Source organism: Armigeres subalbatus, chromosome 2 (genome assembly GCF_024139115.2).
Source record: "Armigeres subalbatus isolate Guangzhou_Male chromosome 2, GZ_Asu_2, whole genome shotgun sequence".
Classification (NCBI taxonomy): domain Eukaryota; kingdom Metazoa; phylum Arthropoda; class Insecta; order Diptera; family Culicidae; genus Armigeres; species Armigeres subalbatus.
Window position 1 is genome coordinate 26,872,473 of NC_085140.1, and position 19,233 is coordinate 26,891,705.

Here is a 19,233-nt window from a genome sequence, read left to right on the forward strand (position 1 = left end):
TCGCCACTATTGTACAGTTGCACCACTATAGGTGCAAGGGAGTCAATTTTATTAAGGAAAATCATTGTTTTCAATAGTTTTTCATGCGAAATCTTAGGATAAGTTGCATTTAATAGGATATTTAAAGCACGACGCATCAACTGAAACATATTTTAGTTACTAGATAAAGATTGTCGCTGTCGACGCTGTCCGGAACATCTTTTGCTGGCGAAGATAGGGGAGCTAAACTGCCGCTAACCGCAAGTCGAGCACATCTGTATATGGCGTCCATATCAATATGTGCTCGACTTGCGGTTAGCGGCAGTAAATGTCAAAGAAGGAAAATTCATACGATTTGACAGCTTGGTACCCAACATGTTCCGGACAGCAGAACAAAGGGAACCGAAGCGACAATCTTTATCTAGTAACTAAAATATCTTTTACTGAAACCATCGTAAAGTGCATAATTATGAAAAATCTCATTAAAACCCCACTACCTCCACTATTGGTGCTACCTCCACTAAGGGTACGGTTACCCTATGAGAATTTGAAAGAACAAAAAATGCTTAAATTCAATCTAGGTACAATTAAGGCATAATCAACCAAGATAGTTTTTCAAAATTAATCAACGAACCAATTCCAGCTCTAATTGATTTCCATACCCATCAGTGGATGGAGTGCCATCGCGCGCTTACCATGAATGTGCCCGGATTTTTGATAACCTTCTGGAATTTGTTGAGCTCGCCGGTGTTGGTCGTCATCACGCGGCTGCGGCGGTCATGAGTCGGCCCCGGTGGCTTGGTGGTGTAGTCCGGTCCAACCTGCGAATACGGTCAGTTTATTGTAATCCATAATTGATTTTCCGTCATCTTTGCTGATGTCATTCCGGTGCACAGTTCCAGTGTCATTGCGAAACTGACGGGCACTTACCAGGTTCGATGATTTCGGACTTCCGACGAATTTTTCGCCGCGGTACGAGGTTGGTGAGGGTGCAAACGGCGTTGTTGGGAAGGTTGACATGGGGGAAGCTGGGGAAGGCCTCCGAATTTCCGATTTGATGTGATGCCTGTCGGAGACAATAGAGGAGGCAGTGTCAATGATCAACTGTTGGTGTGTTGGAATTTTTCTTTATTTTCCGTTTGGTTAGGACTTCATTCATTACGACATGGTGGAAGTCGGGTTTTTCACTTCGAAACTCCATTTCAACGATTGGAATTTTTGTGTGAGCCTTAATACTTCTGATTGCAACCTCTTGGCAAAAAGAAAGTAACTCCCAATTTTAATTCGGACAGACATCATGGCGATCTAAATTTATCAATCCAAGACTATGACAATGTGAGTGATTTACCTGTCTGATTCGTCATCCCATTTGTATCTCATCTGCGGAGGGGGAGGGGCTGTTTCTTCTTCTCTTTGTCGCATCTGTTGGTACTGTGGTTCGCCGTGGTGGCGCTGGCGTTGCTGCTGGAACTGCTGATGATGCCGGCTTCGATTATGTCGATTCATGTAAGATTCTTCGAGAATTGGCACACCCTGATAAGTCATACCGCTGATGGAACGAGCTTTACGTTTGCCATCGATCGTGTTGGAAGTGCTTTGGACACTAATTTCAGTTTCCATGTCGTCACTGGGAAAGGAATCCGGAATGCCAAAAATACTGGTGCTCCCCTCCTCAATTTCAGCGTCGTTCTCCTCGCCCATGTCGCCGTACTCATCCGAGCCGGGAGGAACTTCGTTGGAGTCATACTGGATAAGAAAGGGCAATTTTGAGAATTTGGTCGTTATGGTGTACTAATATTATTTCTTAAATTAAATTATATAGAAATATGTAATGTTTGGTAGATTTCCATCATTAAATGTTATGTGTAATTAATGTTGCTGCAATTTCAAGCGACCAAGAATAAAAAGTCATCCATTTTTCTGTACTTATCTAATCTTTCTGTTGTTCTGTTGTTTCTTTATTTACTCACTTATTGCTTTATGACTCTCAATTTTGGGAACTAAATTCACTTCTACAGTTTTAAATTGAGAACTGTCAATGCCAGTTAAATAATGGATTTGTATAATGTAAACTTTGTGTGTCCCTTGCCTGAACTGGGACTTGAACCTAACCTCAGGCTTACCGTTACCGATTAGGTTAACTAAAGTGTTGATTGATTCAGAATCTATCAATTTTAAATTTACCAAAATTTTATAATGATACCTAGATACGAATCAATTTATCATGGACGTTTTTAAGTATCCTTTCATACTCTTATATTGGTAAGTAAAGTAAAACCGGATTAAAACTTAATGGATTGAAAAAAAATATTCCATTGATTCATATACCCCCGGAAAAAAATATAAGGAATTCGCTGATTTTCATACAAAATGGTCATGCATTTTGTATGAAAATTAGCGAATGTCTTATAATTATTTCCGGGGGTGTTTCGCTGTCAATACAAGTCTCTGTTTTGTCGCCTTTTCAGCGGAGAATATTTTTCGTTAACCATCCACAAAGCGTTGACCGCAGGGTTTTCTTTTCAAGTTTTCTTTCGACCATTTCGAGGTTTTCATTCAGTCGTTCCAAGAGCAGAAAGATAAAACAAAAACACAGCTGTTTTCCTCGAGCAAGTCCAAGTTCATCCTCCGCCCACTGCTTTAGGAATTGGATGTATAAATTCGACAATTTTCTCCCACTACATCACATGGCAGCATCTTTGAACCATTAACTGCTGCGCTGTTTCGTGATTGAGAATCTATTTTTGCTCACGTTTATTAATACCTCCAATGCCGTAATATTTATACGCTCGAAACAATCCATAAATCGTTTCGCCAATTAAACAACTGACAACAAGGGGCTTCCTCAGATTTCATATACTTTTTGGCGGGATGATGCTGCGAACTTTTGCGGCAACAACTTAAGGGAGCGGTTAGTGGCGTCCAATCTGTCCCTAGCGGTCAAACCAGCACGGCTTTACAAATAGTAATAACAGTAAGTTTTTCACAAATTACTCACGCTTTACGGACGATAACTCTTCTAGCTTGCGTTAAATGAGTTTCAAAGTTCAATAGTTTAACTATTAGAGAGACGTAAGTACATAAATCACAGAGTGGATCAAGTACGGCACGAGGCAGGGGAGACATATTTATCAAATCCTCTAAAGAAACCGCATCTATGAAAAACAAATTGTTTTGTTGGCTTGCGCACATTCAAGCGTCCTACCAACATGTGGCGCCGGTTGTTGTTTATTTATAAATGCGACCAACGCTGTTTTGATACGGTTCTTGTGTTATTAAATCGTTAAATTTAGGAGATACTTATACGGGGGTTTAAATCTATCTTATTGAGAAGTTACGAGCGGGCATTTAGCGACATCACTATACAGTCACTGTGATCTGCGTCATTTATCAGTTTGTTATACTAGTTGAGTTATAACATTTTGAAAATAAAGTTTACCATCATGCTGACAGGTAGCTCTAATAGACTTTTTACGTACTAAGTAAGTAGCCCCTCAATTAAAAGCTGTTGATTATAAACTCGCTGAGCTCACTGTGCACTACGGTATCTTGGATATGTTTTTATACGGAGTGGTCATCCGTGCCAGTCTCTGCAAGCTATGTGCAGAAACGCATGATCGGATGGTGGCCGATCAACGAAAGAATGTGTGGTTGGTTCTTTAATTTCAGCACAATCAACCAAAGACTACACTAAGGAGGCATTTATGATGATAAGGGAGCATTCTAAGCACAGCTTAAAATGGGTTTGACAAAATGGAAGAAAATATATGGATTTAATAGGAATTTTCCTCTGAATTTCTCCGGAACATGTGCTGAATTTCCTAAAAAGAGCTTTTGAGTTTCCTTGGAAAATTATTTTGAATTTTCTAGCGAGAATTTGTAACTAAGGGTAACTATTTCAAACTGGTAAAGAAAATTCTTCCAAATTTCGAAAGAAAATTCTTTCGAAGATGCAGAACAGATTCCTCCATTCCTACCAATTTCCAGAGAAATTTCTAATGAAAGTATTTCCTAGTGAAAGTTTTTAGAATTTCTAAATGAGATAGTTTAAAATTTCCAAAGGAAATTCTGCTCAATTTTACAAAGCAATTCATTCTGACGAAAAATCTGCCGAAATTCCAAGGATAATTCTTTCGACTTTCCAGGGGTCATTTATTTCACTTCATTCGACACCACAATACACGGTTCAGGATCTTCGGTTGCGCCCCATGCTAGCTAAATCGTTTGCTGGTCTGCCCACCTAGCTCATTGCGTAGCCGCCTTCCAGCTTTATTTACCTTCTGGACACTGGATTCGCCGTAGAGTTGGGCTACCTCGTGGTTCATACTTCGCAGGCACCGTTTTCTTGTACGCCGCAAAAGAGGGCCCTAAGGATGCGTCATTCGAGTACTGCTTGCAAATGCTCATCGAGTTGAGACTGCTGCCTTGAAATCAATAAATAGATGATGCTTTTGGATGATATTCACAGCATTTTTTATAGGATTTGCCGTACAGCAAAAATCTGGTCCGTTGTTCAGTGGTTGTCAACGAAGCAGGCTTGATGACTTTCCACGATCTCATTCAGTTCTTCTCTTCTCTTCTTATTGGCATTACATTCCCCACTGGGACAAAGCCGCATTGCAGCACTTCCACAGTTATCAGCTGCGAGGTTTCTAAACTAACTTACACGATGATACTTGTATGCCCAATAAAGTGCCAGTCCACTGAGCCCCTCGCCTTTTTGTACCCTTCGGATCGTTGTCGAAAACCATTTTCATCGGGTTACCGGTCCACCGCAGTCGTCCGCTTTTCGCGATGTGAACAATGTCCCAGCAGCTCATGCAACTTGTATTTCATTCGCCTCATCCACATACCGTCCGGCATCTGCACCCCACCATAGATGGTACGCAGCACTTTCCTTTCGAAAACTCCAAGTGCGTGTTGATCTTCTACGAGCATCGTCCAGGTCTCGTGTCCGTAGAGGACTACCGGTCTAATTAGCGTTTTGTAGATAGTCAGTTTGGTACGGCGGCGAACTCTAGTCTTGCGGAGTCCAAAGTACGTGCGATTTCTCGGTTTCATGGCGAACACCTGGTCCGTGGTGGAGCGTTCACCCATGAAAACCGTCTGGTACTGCCCCATGAGCTCTCTTGCAATTGGTGCTATTCTATGGCATAACATTTGGTTGAGTACCTTGTAAGCGGCGTTCAGCAATGCGGTAGTTGCTACAATCTAGCTTTTTGTAGATGGGACACACGACACATTCCATCCACTCCTGCGGCAAAACCTCCTCCTTCCAAATTCTGGTAATTACCCAGTGCAGAGCTCTAGCCAGTGCCTCACCACCGTATTTAAATAGCTGTCCTGGTAGTTGGTCAACCCCAGGGGCTTAGCTGTTTTCAGCCGGCCAATCTCCTCCTGGACTTCCTGGAGATCCGCAGCTGGGGAACGTATGACCTCCGCGCGTTCTCCCAGGTTCGTCACCATACCATCATCTTCGTCTGCCACATGGCCGTTCAGGTGTTCTTCGTAGTGCTGCCACCATCTTTGGATTACCTCACGCTCGTTCGTAAGAAGCTTCCCGTTTATGTCCTTACACATATCAGTTGCTTGGTACAGTTGCTCCGTCTCTTCATGGTCTCGATCTTCCTGCTGGCGCTTTTTACTACGGAAAATCGAGTTCTGTCTATTACGCGCTTGTTTATATCGTGCCTCGTTCGCCCTCGTGCGATGTTGCAGCAGTCTCGCTGTATTTTTCTCTCCCACTAAGAGCACCTCTACGGGAGTCCTTATCTCTATTCTTATTATAGCGCTCCCTCCCGAGTGCTATTTTAGGATAGCGCCCCATCTTCCCACCGGTGGTTTCTGTTTTAGATTTAGCGACTTCGTAAACATATTGAGCTCTCACCGGGCGTTGCTAAAAGTAGTCATCTTCTTCTTCAATGGCTGTACGTTCCAACTGAAACTTGGCTAGCTGCACAACTTAGTATTCTATTAGCATTTCCTCAGTTATTAATTGAAACCTTTTCTGTGCCCGCCATTGCATGAGTATTTTGTGTGACAACTATGCCAGAGGAGCCTTGACCGAATCGAGAGTGGAACTTGCCATCTCCGAAGGGCAATTCTACGATTTTGCTCGCAAGGCCAGCTGGAGACCCGTAGTGATTTTTTTCAACGTTATTCCTTCTGGGCTTCCTTCCTCCTGGAAATTTCCGTCGGGGATTTATACTTGCAGTCGAAGAAAATCCTCCTGAATTTCCCACCAATTTTCCCACAGGAATCTCTTGACAAAATCCTGCAGGAATGCTTCTACAGTTTTTTTCTCTTTGAAGGAGTGTCTCGGAGAAAAAAAAATGTAACAACATCCGAAAGAATCCGGAGAATTTTCTTGAAAAAACTTTCACAGGTTTCAAATGAAACCACAGAAGAAATTATTGGGCAATTCCAATAAAAAAATCTCGAGAGATTCTGGAACAAATCCTAAAACTATTCTGGGAGAACTGCTAAAGATTCTTAAAAGAACATAGATTTCTGGGGAGCTCCCGAAGAATCTTCCAGGGACCCTAGATGAATTTAAAAAAACAAATCATGTTTAAATGAATGACAGAAAAAAGAAACTTGCGGGAGATTTTCTGGAGGAACTAATTGAAGAACATACTGAACAAGTACTAAAGGAACCTTCTGAAGGATTCCTGGAAAACTTCCTCCTTGGAATAACTTTCAAAATAAAAACAGTAGAATTTTCTTTCGCGAAAAATCCATGAATATGTCGGGCTCTAGCGGGCGCCAGTGTGACTCGCTCCTAACTATAGCTGATCCAGGTAATTATTTTTTCACGGAGTTGAACTGGGCCACTAGGTCAAAAAAAATTTAATAATTTCCTTGCTATTTAAATAATTTACGTCGAAATTGTTCTGAAAAATAAAAACAGATTTTCTGTATTTTTTTGTCAATACCAAAGTGACGTTTCACAAGATAACAACCCTGTTACGAAATTTAGCAACCCAGTTTGGGACGCTAAATTTGGAAACTCATGGCAAATTTGAGTTGCGTTCTTATTTTACATTCCCGTTTGGATACTTCCGGTGTAAAAGTGAGTCCCTATAAAGGGCCCGGAAATAGCGATAGGGACCCAGATGGGGATTGCCGTGGAGGTGCTCTAACTGCTCACATTCGCCGTTTTACCTACATAGTCAGCATGGCGCATCTCACCGTACGGCTAAGAAAGACAGACTCATTCACTGTTGGTGATATATGACGGAGTATTATCTGGGGTAATATGATCCCTTCCTTCTACTCCTTTCTCCGGGCCTCGTCCTTCTCCTTCAAAATCTGTGTGCACTCTTCGTCAAACCAATCGTTCCGACGATTTCGTCCTACATACCCGACGTTGGTCAGTCCTCAAGAAATGCTACATCGAGCTTACCAACAAAGCTGCGTCGCACGTATGGAGTGGTGACATCTCCGATCGAAAATACTCTAAAAATAATTGCTGTCATTTTATATTCTCCAATGTCTTTCGCAATTCGTAAAAACTTTTCGTGACTCCAAACATACCATACAAAACTAACTAAACTTCCAATTCAAGGTAGCTTTTGAACACGAGATTCGAAGTCGAAAAGTTCCACTTGATTACATTCCCTTCAGTCTATTCCATTAGTAGGAGCTTCATAAATGCAACAACTCATTTCAGTTATTATGAAATGCCCAATGTCTTTATCACTATTTCTACTGAAAGTCGTCAGCAAAGACCATGTTTCATGAGTTCATAGTTCTGTCTGAATTGATGGTTGGAAAGAAGGGAGAAGGGTCGTTTGGCCGAAACCCATTCGACCAAAAGCCATTTGTCCAAATGCCACTAGGCCGAAGAAACCATTAGTTCGAAACTCATATGGCCGAATAAGACATTTGGCTGAATAGGGAAAGACCGTTTTACCGAAAGGGTCATTAGGCCGAAAGTTAGAAATAAGGAGTTAGAAGTGAGACGTCTCACTACTCACTTCGCGCTTCTCACTTTTTACAGTGAGAAGTGAAAAAAGAGGAGTGATAATTATCATTGAAATATTTACGGTATACTCTGGCCTGATTTTTTTTTGGATTGTGATTCAAACCAATGAAAGAAGGTCGGTATAAGGCAAAGTGAGAAGAGAATGTCTTCTTGAAAAGGACACGTTTGCTCGGAATGAAGAAAAGAAAGGAGATAGTCCATTCTATTAATTAACGCATCTGCCCGGTATAAATCAAAGGGGAAAGATGATGCCTTCTTAGGGTGGATGCGTCTGCCCGGTATATGCTGAGAGGAATTAATAATGCCTTCTTTCAAAGAACGCGTCTGCCCGGTATAAGGAGAAGGGAGGGGTTACGCCTTCTTTTAATGGACGCATCTGCCCGATATGAGGCGAAAGGAGTTGATAACGCCTTCTTTAAAAGAACCCGTCTGCCCGGTATAAGGCGGAGTGAAGAGTAACACTTTCTTTAAACGGATGCGTCTGGCCGGTATAAGGCGAAAAGAGTTGATAATGCCTTCTTTCAAAGAACACGTCTGCCCGGTATAAGGCGAAGGGAAGGGAAACGCCTTCTTTAAATGGACGAGTCTGCTCGATATGTAGCGAAAGGAGTTGATAACGCCTTCTTTAAAAGAACCCGTCTGCCCGGTATAAGGCGAAGGGAAGAGTAGCGCTTTCTTTACATGAAGGGAGGGGAAGCGCCTTCTTTAAATGGACGCGTCTGCCCGATATGAGGCGAAAGGAGTTGATACCTTCTTTATATGGATGCGTCTGCCCAGTATGAGTCGAAAGGAGTTGATAATGCCTTCTTAAAAAAGTACGCGGTTGCACAGTACAAGGAGAAGGGAGAGGTAATGTCTTCTTTAAATGGATGCGTCTAGAAAGCATTTGTAAGGGGCTATTGAAATTTTGACAACTACTGCTACATATTCTGGGAGGCCTCCCTTAGGAAGATACGTGGCTGCCAAGCAAAACTATGCTGAAGGTGGCTAGGTTAAACTTCTTTCTCTGTCTAGATTATCACCAATTAAAAATTTTCTCGTTTTTTGGGAACAAAAGTTTCAACGTGTTAATCTCGTGTTATACGAGCGCAAAAAAGGGGACTTGGCAGAGAAACCTAGCAGTAATTGTAAAAGTGCTGAATGTGAACATTGAGCCACACTAAGCTATTGTTATTAATATTCCGCGGGAAAGTACATTCCGCGAAATGGTACATTCTAACATAAGTAATTCGGCGAAATGGTACAATCCGCCAAATGTCGTACCGCGAACATACCGCCAAACGTTATTCCACGAATTGTTCACCCGCGAAAATGAAAGCCGCGGAATGGTCAGAAATGATCAGAATCAATTTATAACATTAGTTAAACTTCAAACAAAATCCACGGTAAACAAAAAAAAAACAAAACAGGCGATTGTATAACATTGCGATATTTGGTTTTTAGCTTGATTAAGGGTATATGGCATGTGTTTTAAATTGGTGATCTATCTAAACAAAAACACCAAACATGAACAGTTTTAAGTGTAACTAGTTGTATAACATATTTTTTGCAATTCCTGATCATAATCCCTGGTTTACAGTTGTCATTTGAGTGATAAAACGGCCTACTTTTCCATACCAACAGAATGGGTGCTTTAATGACCATTATGCAACTCAAATGGGTTGCATAATATTCATTATAGCACTGATTTGGGTGCTATAATGAAAAACCTACATTGGGACAGTAGTTACATGACTTCTTATAGCTGAATTAGTTTGGGTGAGTGTTTAAATAGTGTACTCTAAGCGTCTCGTAATAATTGAAATGGTTTGTTGGACATAACATCACAATTTTCCAAAGGCAATTGCATCCATCGCTTCATAGCTTTTCAAGCTATGCAATTTGGCAGATAAGATGGAATTTTATTGTTCTCTGCCGCAACATAATTTATTCGCATGAATGATCGTGTGGAATAAATTCGATTGTACAATTTTGGTATAGATTTATCATATTAAAGCCCATTTTTCGTCATTGCAAAAAATAGCGTGTGCAACTCGTTGCAAAACTCGATTTTTTCAGCACTCGTAGTATTTATCCAACTCGGCAAGCCTCGTTGGATAAACGTACAACTCGTGCTGACATAATGAAATTATGGATTTCTTGGCGATTACTTAGCACATAGTAACAAGCAAATAACACTGAAAATCTAACTTTTTCTTCAAACTAGTATAACTCTGGAGTTAGGACGAGTTCGGATGAGCTCTTGGCAGCAATAGAAGCATGGAACAGCTATCTTTCAATATGTTCTGGTTTCATAATTTAAATATATTTTATTCACAACTAAAACTTAATTTTAAAATTTGAGAAAAAATATTAGCGTGCCTGGACACGTGTTTAAAATAGGCTTTGAGTGCATATACAACTCAAATAAACTTACATATTATTTCATTATATGATATAATATACCACAAGCTTGAAAGTCCATGTTGAAAAGTCCATTAAAATAGTGAATAACGCTACAAAGAACTCATTTTATGGGCATATCGGAAAACGCAATTAATTATTTTTTCAAAATCAACAGACTTCCATCTATCTTCCAATACAGACATAATTGTTTTGCCCTAAAAATCCCATATGGTTATTTTACAAACTGTATATTATGAAATGGAACTATATTTGTTTGGGTTTATTCAATCGCGCGATTGGCTGAAATATTGTGTTCTGCATTGCGCGGCCGTCAGTGTCTGTTTTGTCGTGTTTCTGCTCAGTAAGCAGATAGTTCGCGCAGCCGAGTGAGTAAACAATTGATGCGTGATCGGACGTGTTTCAGGTAAGATTTAGAACATTCGTAAAATCCGAGATTTTGGTTCTGTTTTTAATGTTCGGTGAATAAGTGTGCGGTTGAACGTGTTTTGTATATGATACGAAACATTTGTAAAATCCAGGTTACTTTGTCCTCCTTTGGACGGTTCGTAAGTAAATTGATGAATATATTTTAATATTTTTTCAGCATATGCTGTTATTGACAAACGCTCTATATTGTCGAATAGAGCTCCTTATTCACCTTACACTAACACAAATTTTCCTTCCCGAGACATCTATGAAGGTAGTATGGGTTCCCTGAATTTCTTCCCTTCCTTCCGTGATTGGCCAGGTATACAACTGCTACTGTATAGGAAAAGGTAAAGACACTATATACAAAGACGCGAAATCTGATCTCTGAGCAAATAATTCGACAGGCAACCCCAATTGCGCAACACTGCTCATATTGCATAATGTTTTCAAATTGGTGTAAGTGATTTTCCCAATTTCAAAAAAATGATTAGCAACGCTTATACCCACGCAAATGAGATAGCAAATACATTATAAACAAGTTGAGAGTCATTTTCTACCATTTGTAGGGGTTTATTAGGCTACATTGATCCAAAAATATTACAACAATAATTTAAACATGTTTATTTGCGGAAGTTAAATTAGCCCTTACCAAATGTTCTGCGTGATTTTTTGGAATGACAGGTCTTCTGCTCGATTGGAATAGCACTGACAGTAAATTTGGAATTCCAATTGGAACATTTCCCGTCTTTGTTTATAGTGTCTTTAGGAAAAGGTACTAATCCCAAGTACCAATTTGCGACAATATACAGTAGAATGCTCAATTGAGCATTGTATAGCCACGCACGATTTGTACAATCACATATGCTATGCTATGCTAGGTATTGACTATAAGGGGCCCTCCTTAGCCGTGCGGTAAGACACGCGGCTACAAAGCAAGACCATGCTGAGGGTGGCTGGGTTCGATTTCCGGTGCCGGTCTAGGCAATTTTCGGATTGGAAATTGTCTCGACTTCCCTGGGCATAAAAGTATCATCGTGTTAGCCTCATTATATACGAATGCAAAAATGATAACTTGGCTGTCCTATTGTGCATTATTCGAAATCCATTGGTTTTTACGCTTATTTTTTAATGTGGAAAATAAGACAAATGAGCAAAAAGACAAAAAAAAAACAAAAACAAGTGCACAGGAATTTTTCGTCGAAGAAAAAATCTACAATACCAGTTCGGGCAATGCAGGAATGTTATTATCAGGAAATTCAAATTCATTAATTGTGCTATGTAACTAAGCCCTGTGAGATTACATAACATATAAACAGGATTCTGTTTTTACACGATTTATATTTTCTCAACTCATCCTGAATGTTTAACGCATATTAATTATTCTGTGATTTTTTCTTTGAATTATTTGGGATTTTGTGAGACATGGCAGATTATGATGGCAAATTAAAGTCACACGATCAAAAAAAAACGAGCGAAAAAAAATCGTGTAAAAACAGAATCCTGTGTAATTATTAAAAACTCGTTCATTCGGTTTGTTACATGTTTATTCGGCTATATCTATAATTATGGTTACAATTATTTCGATTTGTGTAGTTCATTTTATTCATTCCTTTATCACTCTTTATTGATGCTTTCGTCAACCGATTTAAAAGCATCCGTTGCTCGTGTTTTGAATTTTATACATTACGCTGCGACTTTATGTCACAGAAAGCAGCTATAAATCTCGCACTGCCCAGAAATGGCAGACCGATGTCTAACGATGCTAATCCACTCTTCACCATCGCCATATGAAAATCATAATCTATAGCGCCTGTTGGCAACTTGTCATCAGCGCAGTAGCACGCCACTACTATATGAAGCTGTCCATCAACGGACGATCCATATCGAATTCGCGTGTCACGCCTCCCACGCACGCAAAATCTTCCCCGTTGGAAGTGTGTAATGTCATAATTCTCCCTCTTCTCAAAAGTTCGCACCCGTATGTTTATGACCTTGTGGCGTCTAGCCAGACGATGGAACTTCATTCTCGTGACCTATGTGGAGCCCATGTGATGATGATTGAACTCGCTACTGTATAGTGCTCTATAGAGATTTAGGTTTTGTTTTGATACACGCGAGCCTTCAGAAAGGTCATGAACGCAAAACTGTTCGATAGATACGATAGATACTTACAAATTCATCGTTTTATGTAAAAAATCATTACCATTAGTTAATATAGCTCCCAGTGGAATCATAGTGGAAATCAATATAATTATTCTGTGAAGCAATAAAATAGTCACGCTGTCGCTTTAATTAAATGAACAAATACATTTCGCATTACTACTTTTGGTTAAAATGTTTATTTGTTACACTTCTATGTACGATATTAATATAGTCTATCAATGGTGCTAAGCTGTGTAACTCTGAACTCAACCAGACAGCCAACACGTGAGAGGTGATGATTTATTCTATCCATTTGCCTAATCCCTTCGTTATAAGTTGGAATGTTTACATGATTGTTCAATTTTACTACCCACTTCCCAGTATCATTCTAAGCATCTAGCTTTACATCCTCGCGCAGTAATGAGAGCTCATGTTTCGATTGCGCTTCAAAACTGTTAGAATGTTGGTAATTGTTTTTGAACATCAATGATGGAGAAATAAATAATTTTCCAATGGAAGCGATTTTCCTTTGGGTGGTGCACTTTAGGTGTTGATTCGATGCCAGATTGTTCGAGTAGTTACTAATTGATCAGCTTATGTGGGACGCGGCGTCTTTGCTTTGGAGATGTTTATTTTCTTAAACTGGAATATGCGGCTTGGAATTTTGGTTTATGACGTGGTTTCTGATCTCTTTATATTCCGTTCACAAGCAAGATGCTACTGACGCGTAGGTTGAACTTTTGCATCGTATACAGATTAGCTGCTGTATTAAATTTATATGATGTTTTATAAATAAGGTCCGATTCTATTAGCAAAAGAAATGCTGGTGTTTAAATCACTTCGAAAAACAGGTAAACGATGTATATAGTGAATCGACACAGATTTTTTTTGTTTCTTTTCATAATTCGAAGTCACGAACTGCATATGTATCATTTTTGGCCAAAATGAGATTTTTATCTATAAATACGTGTTATGGAAAAAAATACGAAAAAATTTTTTTTTCGTTTGTTGGCTACATATGTACACGCACTTTGAAGAGCAATTATGGAGTACTGTTTGCAGTTTTCGAACTGGGCGTGTCTCACGGTGTTGAGTTTTGCCTAAAACTATTGATCTTAATAAAAGAAATCGAATGATTCTATTATGGTCCACCGCAGCTTAGCGGGACGGAGGTCCTTCGTAGCTTAGTAGGGAAAGCACCTGTCATGCGAACTGGGGTCGTGGGATCAAACCCCACCGAAGGGGCGGTTACCCTCCAATACCTTTTCCGAACTAAATCTATCACATGTTGGACATATGCATAATCAAGTTTCAGACATAGTAATTAATTTCCACTCCGGGTGGCTTAATACCCGGCATATAGGCAATTAACTTTGTATGTACTGATCTCGAGTGGCGATCTCTCTTCGCTTGTGTGGTCGTGTCGGGATCTGACGACCAAACTGGCACAACCTCACACAACCCTACTTCATTGAGCGCCGTTGCTGATGAAGCAAGTGTGTAGGAGCCGGACAATACTAAATACTCATCCTACTTGGTTGACATGTGTACAAAAATACATTTGAGAGAGTTAGTTCTGAAAATGTATTGCGAGAGATCGGCTGGTACCTGGTGCTGGGAATTTGGTTTCATCAGTACCCGCTAAGCTGCGGTGGACGACGGAGGTCCTTCGTAGCTTAGTAGGGAAAGCACCTGTCATGCGAACTGGGGTCGTGGGATCAAACCCCACCGAAGGGGCGGTTACCCTCCAATACCTTTTCCGAACTAAATCTATCACATGTTGTACATATGTATAATCAAGTTTCAGACATAGTAATATATCCGGATGTCATAATCCTTCTTGTCCAGTAAAATGGTTTGATACCCGATAGGGTGGTTCAAAAAATTGATTTTGCTCCACAGCGCTCATCTGATTCTTTATCATGTTCTGAGTGTCCTCAGAAAATTTGAGCTCATTTGTATTAAATCTGATTTAGCACAAGCCGTTTCAAGTTTGCATGCAAATTAGTATGGGGAAATTTATGTTTTCATTATACTGATAATGACGCTTCCCCATTAAGCGCAGGTTAAAAGAAAACCTACATAGCTAAAAGGAGCTTTCACCCAACGGAAACCGCATGTTGATTAATCGTTCCAATAATTAATTATCAATTTTAATACAGATTGCGAATCTTTAGTCATGATCGTTATACTTCTTTGAGGGCATCACTGAAACGTGCAGTGTAACATAGTAGCCTGAATTTGTGTGTGCTATCTTTCGCGCCACGAGCAGCAATGTTGCCTGTTTAGGAGTCATGCAATTAGCTCAAGAAATCAACGGTATAGATTAAATTCGATTACTAATTATTGGAACGATTAATTAAGATGCGGTTTTCACTGAGTGAAAGCAGTATAATAACATGCTCAGATGAGCGCTGTAGAGCAAAATCAATTTGTTAAACCACCTTAATACCCATATTGTCATAGTTTGTGACATTTCGAAATTGGACAAATTCAATGCTTCCGTAGCCTTCCTCCATGGCCTTGGAACTGACCCCAGGGTACCCAATGCCCCCAAAATCATATTATTTGTATTGCAAAATGCTGAAGTTAAGGTCACTCCTGACGGAATCCAAGTTCCAAAGTGCTCGCGTTTTCGGGGGCACACCACTCGGTTCAGAGGCGGCGCACAACTGTCATTTTTGTTGATTTAGCTTTGCTACGTCGCAGCATGCGTGAAATAATAAAAATGACAGTTGTGCGTTGCTTCTGTATCGAGTAGTGTGCCCTCGAAAACGCGAGCGCTTTTAAACTTGGATTCCGTCAGGAGTGAAACCATAGTTGGTAACATTTCGAAAATGACTTATTCTGATTGCTTCCGGAGGCTTCGTCAAGGACTTCGGAACTGACCCCAGAGTGACCAAAATTGTACCATCCCATTTAATTCCACCACTTGATTGTACCTTGACAGATACGTATTTCGTCGCAACAGTAAGGTCGTCTTCAGTATCTCGTACTTGAGTCGACTTGAAGAAAATGATCGCAGCTTATACTATTTATACTATGCTTAGGTACAATATCTTATCTAGGTACATTTACTACGGTGCTTACTTCTACTCGCTTGTTGCGCTTAATACTTAGGTATAAAGTTGAAGAGCCAGGGGCTACCATTTCCTTGATCTTTATTTAACAACCTCGTTTGTACCTGTCGGTAGATTTCCAAGATCTCAGCTAATTTTCCTTGCTTATTTCTGCTTGTGGCATTTTGTAATATGTTCTTTGAACCTTACATCTAACGATTTTTTTGTTTGACCTACATATACTTTATCACACTGTGAACAATTAATTTGATAAATTCCTGATTTATTTAACATGTCTACTCTATCCGAATTTTCTTAGTCGATGGCGTAGCTGGTATATGTTGATCATAGGGGACCGATACACTCTTCAGCGGTTCATCGATCGGTGTCAGTGTTGTCAGTTCGTTTCTTCGTAGGCTCCTCATATTGCAGAAGTAAGCAAGGCTAAGAGGGAAACTGATAAGGGATTAAATTATGAGTTTAGGTCTAAGGTAGCTGAACGTGTATATCAGGAAAATCATTTAATTACGACATCAAACATTAAAATTTTAGGAATTGGTTTTACTGAAATATACAAGTTATTTGTTTGAAGCAGTTTGAAAAGTTCACAACAATTTCTTCTCCATGTTTGTTGCAAATAAAACGGAACGCAACATTGTCTTTATCCTCTGCAGATGAGGACAAAGAGTTATCGCTATTCCCTATTGTTGCTTGTTTTTTTTTTGCATTTTTCAGCGACAATTTGAGGTGTGCGTCGGTCCGAAAATCAGCGGCGGTGGCGTTTGTCAGAATTTTGGTCGGCGGCGGCGTTTTCGGCGTCACGCCGAATGCCATTTTACCGGCGGCGGCGTAAATCGGCGTGGTGATTTTTTATATAATGTTCTCGAAAAAATTTTTTTCCATTTTTTCGGGATATTTTCAAGAAATTAACGGGAGCATCTTTTCCAGAAAATTCTTTAAGTTCCAAAATATTCATTATTGGAAATCATTTTCTTATTTTCCACAGGAACTACTTTGCGGTTCTTTATAATTCCCAAGGAACATAGTTTGGAAAAAAATTTGCTCAGTTTTCATGAGAAATTTGTCCTAAATTTTGTACAAGAAATTGTTTGGAAAATTCCTGTTGAGTACTCCAGAATACTCAACAAAATATTTTGTCAAATTCACACTGAACATTTTTTGGAATGTCTGCGGGAGACTCTGAGAAGTTTTTACGGGAAACTAGCTGGAACTTTCACCAGAAATTTTCCGCGGGAAATTTTTCAAAATGAGGAAAAAATGATTTTAGTGGAAATTGTTAGGAGTTTCCATACGGAATGCATTCTAAATGGCGCGGGATTTTTGTAAATTGCTATAGAAAATTCTTCGGAATTTTCACGATGAATTTTCCAGAATTTCCACAGGGCGACTACTATCTCTTTTGAGAATTCCCTCGCGAATTCTTCAGTTCTAGGAAGATCTTTCGAAAAAAATTCTGGATTATTTTTCAAAGAAATTTATTTTATGGTTTTCCAAAGGAATCAAGGCGTGTCGTAGGAATTATTAGCGTAATTTTCTAAATTATTTCTGGGGGAATTTCCAAAATGAGCCCCCGAATGAATTCCTGGAGGAACTTCTAAAGATAATTCAGGAGGAATTTCCGAATGGATTCTTTAAAGATTTCTCGCAGTAGAACATGAATGGATTTTCAAAACAAAATCTAAAGGAAATTGTGAAGGATTTTTGCTAATGAAATTTTCGACGGAATTCTAAATGGATTTTTCAAAGGAATTCCTAAAAGAATTTTCAAAGGAATTTCTAAAGTTATTCTCGAACGATTTTTTTAAAAAATCAGAAGGATTCCAAAATGAATTTATATATAGATTCCCGAAGGAATTCCGAAATCAATTACTATGGGAATTTTAAACAAATTTCCGAAGGGTCAACGGAATTTGTAGAAGAAATGCTAAAAGAAACTCTTTAGAAATGACCTGAAAATTTCCGGGGAAGTTACTGGAAGAATTTTCTAAACAAATACCGGAAATAATCTCTTTTAGGAAGGCCTTGGAAATTTCGTTAAAAAACGAACAAATGCTCCATGTTTAGCCCACAGTGAGGTTTTAATTTCGGTGAACTGATTGATGTTTGCTCGATGACGTGCTGCTTGCTTGAACAAGGGAAGATGCAAATACAAAGCATGCGTTTTATGTATTGAAATTTGAAAGTGGGGAGTTTTGAACGTGGCATATTCACAATCCGGGAAGTGCCGAGGAGAGAGCCTGCATTATATACCTCTCTTTTACACATTCATTCCAACAGAAATGCGAAACTCAGTATAAGTAAGCCAAGAGAGTTATATTCTCTGCACTAGCGGGTGTTTGATTTCACTCTCCAACCTTCCTGAGAAATTCGCGAAAAATCTTATAATTTCTTGTGTAAATTCCATAAAAATTTCCATGAACGTTTCGAATAATTTCTTGTGAAAACTTCAGTTTTTCTACAGGATTTCCACCAATTCCATCCAATTTATACAGAAATTATACCAAAAATTAAATTATCAATAGAATTTTTGAAGGAATTCCTAGATTAATTACCGAATAGATCCTGAAAGAATTCCGGTGGAAACTTCAAGATTTCCACTGGGAGATCCTCCAGGAGTTTATCTGAATTCTTCCAGGAGTTCCACCAGCAGCTCCTCCAAGAATTCCTCCAAGATTTCCTCCGAGAATTATTATAGTTCTATCGGCGGTTCCTTTAAATTTCTCCAGCGTTTCCTCCGGGAATTCATTCTGGCTTTCTTTCTGGTATTCATTTAAGCTTCTTCAAGAATTCATATAGAAATTCCTCCAGAAGCTCCTCCGAGAATTTCTCTTGAAGCTCCTCAGGGAATTTTTCGGGAGGTCCTCTGATGATGATGATAATCCCCTGAAAATTCTCCCGGGAGTTTCTTTACAAATTCCTCCGAGAATTATTTCGAGAATTCGTCCGGGATTTCCTCCGGCAATTCATCCGGGAGTTTCTCGTGGTGTTCCTCTGAAAATTCCTCCGGGAGTTCCACCAGTAGCGCTTCCAGGAAATCTTTCAGGCTTTTTGCAGGGAATAATTTAGGCTTTCTTCAGAAATTTAGCTGGATATTCCTCACGAAGTTCCTCCGATAGTTTTTCTGGGAGTTCCTCCGCGAGATCCTATGGGAATTCTTCTAAGAGTTCCTCCTGAAATTCCTCCAGGAGTTCTTACGGGAGTTCCTCCGGCAGTTTCTTCGAGAATTCCTCC

The 19,233-nt window shown here is 39.6% G+C and overlaps 1 protein-coding gene across 1 annotated transcript in view; it reads right to left on the reverse strand.

Annotated features, from left to right (window-relative positions):
• LOC134218333 (protein eiger) overlaps positions 1-19,233 on the reverse strand; it is a 61,293-nt gene that overhangs the window by 12,506 nt on the left and 29,554 nt on the right. The window contains exons 3-5 of the mRNA XM_062697271.1: positions 1,328-1,725; positions 910-1,045; positions 675-800 (exon numbers count right to left, since the gene is read on the reverse strand). Of these exons, the coding sequence (XP_062553255.1) occupies positions 675-800; positions 910-1,045; positions 1,328-1,725 (660 nt within the window). The remainder of the gene's footprint in view (positions 1-674; positions 801-909; positions 1,046-1,327; positions 1,726-19,233) is intronic.